The sequence below is a fragment of the Oreochromis aureus genome, linkage group 6 (genome assembly GCF_013358895.1).
Source record: "Oreochromis aureus strain Israel breed Guangdong linkage group 6, ZZ_aureus, whole genome shotgun sequence".
NCBI lineage: Eukaryota > Metazoa > Chordata > Actinopteri > Cichliformes > Cichlidae > Oreochromis > Oreochromis aureus.
Window position 1 is genome coordinate 26,613,115 of NC_052947.1, and position 13,740 is coordinate 26,626,854.

At 38.6% G+C, this 13,740-nt stretch overlaps 1 protein-coding gene across 1 annotated transcript in view; it reads left to right on the forward strand.

Annotated features, from left to right (window-relative positions):
- stx8 (syntaxin 8) overlaps positions 1-13,740 on the forward strand; it is a 43,777-nt gene that overhangs the window by 24,170 nt on the left and 5,867 nt on the right. Inside the window, exon 7 of the mRNA XM_031728063.2 lies at positions 9,107-9,208. Within this exon, the coding sequence (XP_031583923.1) occupies positions 9,107-9,208 (102 nt within the window). The remainder of the gene's footprint in view (positions 1-9,106; positions 9,209-13,740) is intronic.

A 13,740-nucleotide genomic window follows, 5' to 3' on the forward strand; every position in this document is an offset into this window, starting at 1 on the left:
ACAGCGTGAATATTGTTTGAAATGAATATGCAGTAGTGGAGGGCTTCTTTCAGCGATCGGTAGGCTACGTCTTCTCCTGGTAGCATAGTAAAGTTAAATTTATTCCAAAGCTGACAACAAAAGTGCCAATGCAAAGTTTTCATTGAAAGCAAAGGTTGTCCCACAATATGTATAAACATTTCTATAATTTGATCACTGGCAAGTATGTACATGGCATGAGTTGCAAAAGCAAGACATCCATCATCACTGCGGCAGCCAATAACCTGGTGGGAGAAAATGTTATGATGCAATAAAAGGGTATCTTACCCCCCACCTCAATGTGTTGAGTGGAGGCGTCTGTCAGTGCTTTTGAAACAACTCAGAGATTTGTTGGAGCCAGAAAGAATGATGCCCAGAAGTGAGACTAATCTGCTCGCATGTGGATCAGTACTTCAGAAGGCCAGATGTTGGGAGTGTAAATTGTGCGTATGTTGATACTATCACAAACCCCATCAGCACACATGCATATTTGGTCAGAAATACATAAAAATTGGCACTAAATTAGCTTTACTTAAAAAATATGCTTTATGCCATTACCCATGTAAAACTTAAATAATTGTGTAGCTTGGTGTCCATGTGTACATCTGTCTGATGGTGTTCCTTATTCAATTTCTTGTCTACATGTACAAGACATTTCTTGTAGTATACATTGTTTTCTACAGCATTACATCTTTAACTCATTTTCCATCTGGTTTGCCTAAGTGGGAAGATTTGTGTATCATATTTCCACTGTAGTTAAAAAATGCAATTTAAGATTCTCTGATGTCTAAGGAATCTCATTATGTTTGGTTAGCCCCATGATTAAAAAAAAAAAGACTTTTGCAGATCTGTTGATGTTGGCAAATTAAGTTATAAATTATCGATCACCATTGTGAATATTTAAACAGTGATAGGACTCCCAGGAATAGAGAGAGCCTCACCTTTTGTAGCATGATTATGCACATCCTATTTTGTCTTCATTGTTTGTGTTTTTAGTTTCAGCACTAAATTGATTGTTGAATTTTGTGCTTACGTCAAAAACAGGTAAAACGCTACATTCCTCACTCATCATAGAGCCTCAGGGTTTGTGTACAAAAAGCAGTCAAGAGCCAAAAAAAAAAGAAAGAAGTTGAAAGAAACTTTTCCAAGACTGTGCAACTTCTTGTAAATACCATAATTGCTATGAGTAGTATCATCATGCTGAGTGCCTTTGCGTGTGCCAAGTGAAGTTCCAGTTACACCCAGAGATGTGTGTGTATGTGTGTGTTTTAGTTGGCAATAAAGCAGTACCCTCAAACACAGTCAGTCACACCAGGGCCAATTGGTAACAGTTGTAGCCAGGCCTCCCTGCACTGCAACAAGAGATACCACAGGAGGGGTGACTTAAAAAAACCTTTCTCTTCTCTTTCCCCTTTCTCTATATCCTCAGGAGAAATCATCTCCTGAATAAGCACAACAAAATTAGACCCACTGAGTTAGACTGTGTTTAAATTGGTCACAGGAAACAAGCATTTTCTCTGTGTGGTATGCCCTCTCCTGGAATGAGTCCTAAAATAACACAAAGTTAATACAGCGCATCCTGGAGCCACCATGGGGTGTTACTGTTTATCCAAGTGCCTCCACTGCACACACATAAAAACCCAAATCTTTGAGGCAGAGTCAGCATTACAGATCCTTGGGGCAGATATAGATCTGTGATGTGGAAATTAAATTGTTAAAATTTTGATTAATCCCCACACTTCATCATCTCTGCTGTATGATTTGCTCTAAAATGAATACACGCATACACTAACAATGACACTGCGTTGTTCTAGATAGGTTCTCTCTCACTGTCAATACAGGAACATACAAATAGAAATGCCTTTTATATGTCTATTAAAATCAATCTTTAAAACTGTGGGATGTCCATGCTTTTACGTAATATTTTTCTTGTTCTCTTTGTTGCTATTGTGCCTTTATTGGTCTGGATAAAGAACTGTAACACAACTTTCCAGTTTCTTATTAACATTGGATCTGGATTGTTGCTTCTTAAGTTGAATCAGACAGTCCACTAATTGCTCAGCGAGATTGGTTCTCAACACACTGAGTTTTAATGAAATAACTGGGCTAATCTGAGAGGGCGTTCTCCTGCAAAGGAATACAGCTCATATGAAAATCTGTGCAGATCAGGGAGTTTTGGCAAACCCCCTTGTGTTATTATTAAGATCATGGCTTTATAGTGGTGTAAATGTCTGCTAACGATCATTTCCACTGCAATATAATGCTTTAAAGTTCAAAACTCAATCTTTAACATCCTTCCAAAGATATTAGAGGATTCATGGAAGGCTGCCCATCTAATCTCAAGGAGGCTTCTCCTGGAAACTCAACCAGAAGAGGCATTGCAAGGTTGTGCTTGAAAAAATACTCTAAATCAAATCAAATCACTTTTATTGTCACATCACATGTGCAGGTACACTGGTACAGTACATGTGAGTGAAATTCTTGTGTGCGAGCTTCACAAGCAACAGAGGTGTGCAAAGTACAATAACATAAGAACAAGCAAATATAAGAATGGCTAAATCTTAGAATTACATGAATAAATATATGTACAATATAAGAGTGTATGCATATTACTGAATGTGTATACTAAATGTGTATGCCTGCGTGTGTGTATATATGTGTGTGTGTGTGTATACATATTTTACAATTTAAATAGAGTAAAAATAAAATAAATATATAAAATAGACAGAGGTTGGTAGTTGGATATTGTGCAAAACAAGTGGCATTTATATACAGTATGGAGTGCATAATGTTGAAGTTCCAGTAGTGAAGGTGAGGTGTCTATGAAGTGTTCAGCAGTCTGATGGCCTGGTGGAAAAAGCTGTCTCTCAGTCTGCTGGTACGGGACCGGATGCTGCAGAACCTCCTTCCTGATGGAAGTAGTCTGAACAGTTTATGGCTGGGGTGACTGGAGTCCTTGATGATCCTCCCCGCTTTCCTCAGGCATCGCTTCCTGTAGATGTCCTGGAGGGAGGGAAGCTCACCTCCAATTATCCGTTCAGAGCACCGCACTACTCTCTGGAGAGCTTTGCGGTTGTAAGCGGTGCTGTTGCCATACCAGGTGGTGATGCATCCAGTGAGGATGCTCTCAATGGCACAGCGATAGAAGGTCCTGAGGATGCGGGGGCTCATGCTGAATCTCTCTACAGATGTGTTAGTAGTTTTCTCTGTAGTAAAAATAAATATATAAATAACATTCGATTGCTAGTTGAGACGGCAGCTAGAGGATTTTTGTCTGAGCTACATAAGATACATCTGACTGGATGATGATGATGATGATGATGATGATGAGCTACCAGTCCTGGTAACTGGTAATTTACATCCATCTGTCCATCGTGCCAGATGATCCTGACAGAAAAGATGGAGGAAACAGACCTGTGGTAAAACCCAAATGGCAATGTGGCCATAAGATGGTTTTGGTTTTTTCGTTTGTTTGTTGTTGTTTTTATTTTAAAGATGCAAGCTCTAGAACACGCTTGAAGTGGTGTTGCGATAACTCAGGAAAAAGCAGAATAAAGTGACATCATGTGAAAGCAACATCTGTCTCCTATTGTTGTATGTGTGTGTGTTTCAGGGGTCCCATTCTGCTTTTAAATAGGGCCAGGTTTATGCCCATTGTTTTTGTGTTTTTCTTTTTTATGTAAGTGTGAAAAATGTGATGTGTGTCAGCGATAAACTTCTCTCTGTCTTTTTTTTCCTCACACTTGTGCACCGCTGTTCTCTCTAACTCTGAAACCTTGCTAGTTTTCTCACCCAATGAACACAGCAGAGAGAGAGAGCAGTGCAATAGGTTACTGGAAACAGCTCTCTTGCTGTGTTTGGGGGAAAAAAATCTGCTAAAGAGTCATGACAAGTGGTAAAATCTAGCAACAAAGCTGCTTACTTAGTAACGCTGAGCTGAAGTATTTTGATCACTGTCATGAGCAAGAAGGATGTCAGGACAGGCTGATATAGTACACATTTCACCTTAACACACAAAACAAGGAAACAACAACAACAAAAAATATCCCAGAATGGGAAAACCTACCTTAACCAGTATACGAACAGTCAGATTTTGTGGTACAGAGCTCTGTATTATAGCAGGTGTAACCAAAAATTTCTGGGACTTGGTCCATAAAGTTAAAAACCTCATCAGATTTAAAGTTATTCTGACTGTTTTCTAAAGGAAAATTGTTCCAAGGAAACGCACATGGATTGCCTGGTTCTGTATGAGCTGTAAAACTGGCTGCTACTTAAAACTTCTTGTTATGAAAGTAACTGTTCACTAGTTTTTGTTTATGTTTGCTTTGGAAATATTACAAAATATTACAAAAAATGAAATGGCAGCACGTTCCTGGAGCCAAGGAGACATTGTAAATGGGGGGGGTTTTTTTGCAAATAGGAGATAAAATACAAATAGGTTCATAAGTTTTGGGACAATTACATTTTTTGTAATTTAGCCACACGGTGGATCCACATTGGATTTTAACACGATCAAGCGATTGTAGTGCAGACTTAGAGATTTAATTCAAGAGGTTTAACAAATGCTTTGGATTATCTGTTTTAGGAATCACAGCCATTTTTCTACATAGTCCCACACTTTTTACTTTGCAGTCAGTCAGTACCTGTCTAGTCTAGAAACTGTGTTTCCTTCCTAAAGATCGGGAAGATGCTCTGCCAAATGTCGACACAGCCATTGACGAATGTTTGTTTTCTTTGCCTTTAGAAACTCTTGAATTGGTTCTGCAGTGTGGTTTGAGCCATCGTGCATTTGTATTGTGAAGCACTGTCGGATCAGTTTTGCAACCTTTGTCTGAATCTGAGCAGAGTATAGCCCTGTACACGTCACAATTCATCCTGCTAGTTCTGTCAGCAGTCACATCATCAATAAACACTAGTAGCCATGTTCACCAGCGGCCATACATGGCCGTGCCATGGCATTGCCTTTGACAGATGATGATTATGTTTGACAGATGATGCCTCAAATCGTGAGCTGTTCCTTTGCCTTTCTATACTTTTCTCTTTGCACCGTTTAGTACCAGTTAACCCAGGTTTTAATTTGTACAAAGAACTTTCTGGAACTGGGCAGGTTCTTCTAGATGTTTTCTAGGAAAGCCTTATCTGGACTGGTTTTTAATTAAATTAACCAGTGATTTACACCTTGTTGTAAAACGTCTGTTTTTACATTCATTGTTAAAGTCTTCATTGTAGACTTTGAGAGTGATAGAGTGTTCTTGAAAGTTATAAGGTTGTTTTTCTTAACAATGGAAATAATTCTGTCATCATCAACTTTAGATGTCTTCAGTGGTCTTTCAGGCCTTTTGGTGTTGCTGAGCTGGTCAATGCATTCGTTCTTTTGAAGAATGTCCCATGTTGGCTAACCTAAAGCTCTCGCCATCTCTCTGATAGGTTCATTTTTGGTTTTCAACCTAAAGATGACCTCTCTTGCTTGCATAGACATCTCTTTTGACCTCATATTGAAAGCTTCAGTGAACAGTTACTAGATACAAGTACAACACTTGGAATTAACTCCATATCTTTCATCTGCTTATTTGCTCTTGACAAGAGAGCAGGCTTAACCTCACTGCAACTTAGTCACTGTTTTTCATTGCTTTTGAGCCTCTGGAAATGAGAAACTATGTATAAACATGTCTGTAATTAATTCCTCAGCAGTTAATTCAGTACTTTGGTTAGAGACACTGAATTAAATCTCAATGTCTCTAGTTCAATCTCTTCTTGGTTGTTTCATTTAAAAACCATTGTAGTGGATTATAGAGGCCCCACTGTATATATTTCTATACGAGGAAACTAAAGTATGTCCTTAATATACTGCAGTGTCTTTAAAAATAAGACAAAAAACAAACAAATCAGAAATCCCATTCTAATTCAGCTACAAATATTTAAAAACAAAGTATGTGTTCAATAAGAGCGCTTGTCTTTTGCATAATTGAGGTGAAATAAGCGTATAGCAATGCATCTAAAAAATGACAAACAGCAGAAATTTGTGTACACACATGCCATGCTTTTCCACGCTGTGGTTTTAGAGGTTTATTCAGTGTGATAGCACTTTAAATAAACAAACTCTGCCTGAAACAGGGGCTTCTTTGTGGTATAGCTGATCTAAGCCAGCACCTGTCACACAGATAAGTTACAATGGGAAACTGAGAATTATGGTGTTAGAAACTTGATTTGATAATAGGGTGAACTGAAGGACTACGCATGTGAAAAGGCAGTATATTGTAGTGCAGCCATTCTTAGTGCAAATGTTAATTGAGCGTTTCATTGCAACTTTAGTTAAAAATCATGTCCTGGAATGGATGGAAATTCATCAATGAAATGGGATGTTATTGCTGGGCCAGAACTGAATTAAGAAACTTGGCACCAGCGACTGAAAACATCCTTTATGACTAGTTGGAGTGGCATGCAGCACAAATGGTTCAGTGTCTACACCCCTTCTCTGCCTGTAAAGGAAATATTTCTTCCTTCTAAATTGTTGCCTGATGCTTAGATGGTGATGTGGAAGTCTCAAGAGACACTGTACATACGGCAATCTCACATCTCCCATCTGCTTGTCCTTGCCCCTTAACATTCTGGCCCTTCAAACTTACATGCTTTTCTTTCCTTCCTCTAATTATTTTTGCAACTTAATTATTTGGTATCAGCCAAAAGGCAAACTGTCTTGTCAAATGGCGATGACTCTAACTGGGGAAACAAGGCAGTTTCATTTGAGTTGAAGACATTTGTGCTCACAAAGATAAATGCTGCAGACAGCCCCAAGCCCTCATTGGTGGGAATTCGGTCACGTTGCCCAGGTTTTGAAGAACAGAAGAAGCTTGGATCATATCAACTGAGTACTACTTTGCCATACTGTAGCAATAAATTGTTGTTCCCCTTCTGAAGAACACTGCCTGTAAACTTGGCACTAGTTTGTAGATGAGTTTAGTTTCCCATTCCTGTTTAGTTTGTAGTTGTCTGAGTGAAAGAGTATACAATGGACTAAATCAATGCTATCTTTCACCAGTATTACTTTTTAATTTAGAAATCTTTCAGCAGCTGTCTGTTCCCATTTCACATATACACAAAAGAAAAAAGAGAAATACAACAAACCATCAGAAAGAAACTACATCATCGCATGAACATTATGGACTGCTTTATCTCCAAGATTTGCTCCTTTGACATCAATATTTCATCCTGTCACTGACACATTAACATAGTCCATTTCTTAAATTTCACTCAACATTGTTCCTCATAGTCTTGTCATGTGAGTCAGTTGCTCCATAACATATATTTCACTCGCCGTTTTCAGCCATTCATGTTGTTTTCGTGGGTCCGGTTTGTACCATCTCTTTGTGATGGCTTTTTAGCTATCTGTTTTTGTTGCTGCACCAGATCTCTGGAGATGACATGTCAACACGGTGGCTTGCTCTAACAAATCACACAGGCTTCCATCTGGACGACCTTCAAGTCAGGAACTCCTACTGAAAGACCTTAGCCACAGCGCCAAACACACACACACACACAACGAACACACTCTCTTTCTTTGGATCCTAAGGCATAGTCCCAGAAGCCTCAGCTTACGTCTTCAAAACTCACGAGAAATAAGGATCTGATTAAATCCAGGAAGGAGTGAAACCATTTGAAAGGGCAAGGAGTGCTTTCATATGACCTACTTCCTCTGCCACAACTTATGTCTGTTGGCAGGTTTGTCTTTTTGTTTGCCGTTCAGGTGTCATGTAATGCAGAACTTGTCTCTTTATCATTCAGAGCCATATAGATGGCTACCTTTGGTTTTTTTGGTTTTCTTTTCAATTCCAATTCTAAATCCCCCAAAAGTTGGGATGCTGTGTAAAATGTAAATAAAAGCAGAAATGCTGTGATTTGCAAATCTCATTAACTCATATTTTATTCACAATAGAAGATAGAAAACACATGAGGTGTTTAAACCAAAACAAATGTTCAATTTTAATTTAAAAAAATAGCTCATCTTAAATTTGATGCCAGCAACAAATCATAAAAACGTTGGGATAGGACCATGTTTACCACTGTGTAGCATCTCCAGGTTTAGTTGAAAACTGAAGGAGGGATGTTGTCCCATTATTGTCTGATATATAAGATTTTAATTTAAGTTCTTTGCAATTAAATAGTTCTGTGTTGTCCTATACTTTTTATTTTATTATGAGCCAAATGTTTTCAGTTGATGGAAGGTCTGGACCCGGCCAGTTCAGTAACCGGACTTTTCTACTATGGAGCCATGCCGTCAGGCTTTTTAAATGAGCACTGATAACAGGCTGGATGGTCCCTCTCTTCTTTAGTCCAGAGGATGCAGTGTCCATGTTTTCCAAAATGAGTTTCAAATTTCAATTCTTCTGACTTGTCCATTTTAAGTGACCTTTGGTCCACAGGAGAAGACAGTATTTCTTGATCATGTTCACATATGGCTTCTTCTTTGCATGTTAGATCTTTAACCTTTGATGGCACAGTGTGGTGTGTTTACAGACAGTGATTTCTGGAAGTCTTCCTGAGCCCATGCAGTGATTTCCATGACAGTTCATACCTGTATTTAATGCAGTGCTGCCTGAGAGCCAATGCAAAGACATCCAGTATTGTTTTTTTGTCCTCCCCCCTTGCTCAGATTCTCAGAAACCTTTGATGAAATTGTCGGCTGTAGATGATATTTTCTGTTGAGGAGCATTATGCAGATATTGTTCCATAATTTGTTGATGCAGTTTTTTGCAGATTAGTGAACCTCTGCCTATCTTTACTTCTCAGACAATCTCACTCTGTAAGGTGCTATTTTTTTGAATACCCAATCGTAAAGAAGATTACTCAGAATAGCAGATAGAGAGTTAGTGCTTCTGAATCACATATTATGTAGAAGCAAAACATGTATTCATTTTTTCTTCCTTTTACTTTTTATATATTTTTTAGTATGATATATTATGTTGTCTGTGTTTCAGTGACTTGATTACTGCAAAATAAAATCTAAATCTACTAGTGCACATGACCTGACATGAGAAATTAGCTTGACTGACTTTTTTTCCTTATTTTCTTTGTCTTTTTTGTCTCTCAGAAATTGTTGACGACCTTGCACATCTTGTGGACACGACAGATAACAGGATTCGTAATGAAACACGAAGGGTGAAGCTGGTGGAGACGAAGTCAGCCTCTTGCGGTGAGCATTCCTGTTTCCTTTACATGTAAAGCACTTTGTCATGTCTTTGTCTTTTATGTCATGGAGCACAGAAGACCACATAGATCTGTTCATTTAATTAAATATTATAGTAATACAATCTATAATAGCATAAATACTTACCATAAAATATCTGTTGCAGATTTTTTTCCCCATGCATTTAGCTGTTATAAAGAAATATAACGGCTTCTGTGGCAGCTATGCACAAAAAGTGCATTTTGCAAGCTAAGCTTCTTGTGATCTTTTGGCATTACAAAGCTATCTTCACCATTAAGCCATTTCAGCAGCGTTGGTGTTACTGTTGCTTTTTCCTTATTTTCCAGAGTAGTGTTTAATGGAGCTGAAAAACAATGATGCTGATGGCAATAAGCCCTCTCAGTACAGAGCATGTTGTGAATGAATGGTGGGTGGACTGGTTTTGTCTGTCACGCCTGCTAACATAGTGTCCTGGCTTTAAGGGTCTCTCATACAAGTCCTTTGAGGAATCATCAAATATCCACTGAGGGTTGGCCGTGTCATCAGCCACTGTTGTCTCAACTTCACATTTACAGAGTTGACCTCTTTCCTTAGAAGTTTTGTGAATGTATGACCCTTCTTTAGTATTATCACTGATCTGCTTTGGTTTGTGTAACTTTTGTTTTATTGTGTACAAAAAGACTGCTTCACTCTTTTCAGAGGGTCCCGCTTTTCAGAGGGAAACAGCTGCCACGAGATGTGTGTTAACTGGCTCTAAAGCCAACCTATGGAATGTGGCAGTGAGTGTGAGTGAGGCTGGCTCAGTAGGCCCTGTGAAATGCCAGACCGCATTGCTATGGCAAAGACTGCATTGTTGTGCACGGAGACCTCACAGCCAGGAACAGAGCAGGCAATAGGAAGGTCAGCCCCCCAAATGCTTCATTCTGTTGGTCTTGTCCCCATGGTGCCTGAGTGCGAGTTTGTTTGAAGATCCCAGAGCTTAGACTGTGTTAGAATCAGGACTCTTTTTCTCTTTTTGTTGAACGTTTTTTTGCTAAGTCCCTCGATCTTCACAGGCAGAGTATTCCTGGGCTGTTTGTGCATTTGTTTGTGTGTCCATTTATGTATATGATCACCTGCAAGTTTGTATCCAGCAAATACATCTACATTCACTTTCTAGTACTGGATTGGAGCCCCTTTTGCATTTAAAACTTCCTTAATTTTTTGGTGTAGATTCAACAAGGTGCTGGAAAGATTTTTCTCAGATTTTGGTCCATATTTACATGATACCATTACACAGTTCCTGCAGACTTGTCAGGAGCACATTCATGACTTAAATATCACATTTCATCACATCACAAAGGATCTCTGCTGGATTTAGATATGGTGACTGTGGAGGCCCTCCTAGTGCATGCTGTTTATGCTAAATTCTGACAATACCATCTGAACATTGCAGCAGAAATTGAGACTCATCAGACCAGACAATATTTTTCCAATATAGTGTTGTCTAATTTTGGGATCCAGTACAAATTATTGCCTCAGTTTCTTGCACTTAGTGTCAGGACTGGCACTGGTGTGCTCTTCCGCTGCTGCTGGCCATCTGCTTCAAGGTTTAATGCATTTTGCAATCAGAGTCACTTTGTTGCATACTTTGGTTGTAGAGTGATGATTTGAGCTACTGTTGCTCTCCTATCTGCTTGAAGCAGTCTAGCCAATCTTCTCTGACCTCTGGCATCAACAAGGCCTTTTCACCCAGAGAACTGTCACTCACTGGATAGGATTTGTTTTTCAGACTCTTCTCTGTAAACCCTAGCCATCCATGAAAATCTCAGTAGGTCATGAGTTTCTGAAATATTCAGACCAGCCCATCTGGCACCAATAACCATGCCACATTAAATCATCTTTGTTCCCCATTCTGATGCTCAGTTTGATCTTCAGCAGGTCGTCGTGACCATGTTTACATGCCTAAATGCATTGAGTTAATACCATTGGATTGGCTGAATATTTACATTAATGAGCAGTTGAACAGATGAAACAGGTGAACCTAGTAAAGGTGAGTGCATGTTTGCATTTTGCAAGTGTGCAAGTGTACAATTTATTACAACAGTATTTAAAGGTATTTCTTATGTCTACCTGTGTGCGCGCGCGTGTGTGTGCGCGCGTGTGTGTGTGTGTGTGTGTGTGTGTGTGTGTGTGTGTGTGTGCATGCATTTGTGTGTTTGTGATTCGTTTTGGCAAATGGAAAATTCCCCTGTGGTCTTTTTCACTCTCACCTCTGTTCAATCTTTCTTTTTTTTTTTTCCAATCCTTTCTGTCATCCCCCGTTTATCTTCTCATGTTTGACACTCGTCTTTGTGTCAAGCACAGAAAGAACTGAAAGTACTACATGCCACAAATTGTTTGGAGGGCTTTCCTTCTTTCTTCATGGCAGTGTGTTTGTAATTCCTCAGCTTTAAGGCTTTATTTATTTTTAAGACCACCTTTCATCCAAAACCGGTGTTTGGTGTTATGTCTTAGCTGAGTTCTTGTAAAGTTAGGAACGTCTGGCTGGAACAGCCAAACGCATACTTAACATAGCATAATGGAAATTACTGTAGTTTTCCCAATATCATCATGCTTTTGCACTCTGAAGGTAGGGGCATAGCAAATTTTCGTGCATACATGCAAACATACAAACAAACAAAAAACACCATACCAAAAAATTTAGTTGAACGTTTGAAAAGGGTAAGCTCATCCTTGAAAAGGGTCATCTCACCACAAGAGAAGGGCCCACATATTGCTAAACCATGGTTCCTGGAACACACTGTGCATAACTAGTGCCCTGTAGTGTTGAGAAATATCCATTTTGCTGAAACATATTAGATTCCTGCACAGAGTAGGCTTCAATCCACCCAAGATTAAGATTGTTTTGACTGCATTTATAAATTTTCTTCATTCCAAATTTCAGTTTTGTGCACCTCAGATGTTAAGTTTCTATTTCATCATCAGTACCTTGATGTAGGTAGGTGTCTTGATTCCAGTAACATGAAAAAACAACCCCAAACAGGAAGTAATAGTTTTCTAGAGTCCTTCAATAAACATTTGAGAAGTTTGCATTATTCTAGCAAAAAAGGGGGGACTTGCAGTTTTTGGGGGGTGGTGGTTTTTTTTGTTTTTTTGTTTTTACGGACTACAGCTCATAGGTTTTCCTGAATATGTGTGGCAGATTAGTCTAAAGGATGCCAGAAATGCCATTACTGAAAGTGTAAGTTAGAGCACATAAAATCAGATAACATCAACTTGAATAACCCTCCCAACAGAGCTTATCCTAAATTTGTAGAGGACATTTGCAGGAACCCCCTGAATCCCACAGGTGGTTTGCATCAGACGTTGGTTTATGACGGACAGAATTTGACTCTCTTTTGAGAAGAGCGTGTTTGCTTAACATTATCTATAATTGCAAATTAGGAGTTACCAAGAAAAACACAAAGTATGGGAGATAAATATAACATTAAAACTGTTTTTTGATATTTTATGGCAGTTTTTGTTCCTCTTAACGCCCCAACATGATATACTGTTGGCAGACAGAGATCCCAGTTAAATATGTTTTATGTAGCTGATGAAAGACTTGCTTTAAATTACTGTATACATCCTGTAAATGATGTTTCCACATCAGAGGCTTTTCTCAGTAAGTGGCAAGTTCAAGTAAATTTGCCTCAAGATATCTGTAAATATTTGAAACCATTTTCATATTTCATATTTGACAGGGGTGTAGGGAGAACATTTTCCTCCTTGTTCATATGTTCAGACCACAAGATTACACTGCAATGCATGCAGCTTCATCTGCCAGCTAAGTAGTGCACCAATTAATCTCAGTTATATCACCTAAAAATGTATATTTTAGGTACACCCTTAAAATAAATTGCATTTTTGAATGTTGTAAAACATATAAACATTATCAAAAATGAATGCTAGCAGGTCTTAGTGTGTGCATTTAAAACAGACATTTGTGGCACTCTGAATGAGCATCCTAATGTATACTCCAATTTATGAGGTCCCCTGATTTTCCTCTTGCGTCACTAAGCAGTTAACATTTTCACATAACTGCCTCAAAATTTGCTGCACTTTATTTTCCATTAATTCTTCCTCAAGTATGAATCTTAAGTCTGGCAGTGCCGATCTTACGTGCTGCACAATAATGTTTAATATTTAGTATTTACTGTTATATTCCCATATATCATCGTGATGTTGTTTATCCTATTGCTCTCGTTTTCTTCTGCTTGTTTTCTTTTTTCTTTCTCACAGGTGATCCAGGTGATTGATGTATGTATTTTTTGTCTGCTTATTTTGTTGGTTTTTGTTTTTTGCCCTTTATCCCCGTCCCTCTTCTCCGCTGTTTTTTTCCCCCCTCTTTCTTTCTCCCTTTGCTTTTCCTCATTCAAGTCTGTCCCGTATCTAGCAAGTGAAAATAAGACAAGCAAAATAAAAAAAGTCTGGCAGTGCTATAAGCTCTCCTAGAACCATGATACGGTTCAATAAACTTTATAAAAATATTACTGTCCTTAAAATGAAATGTAATA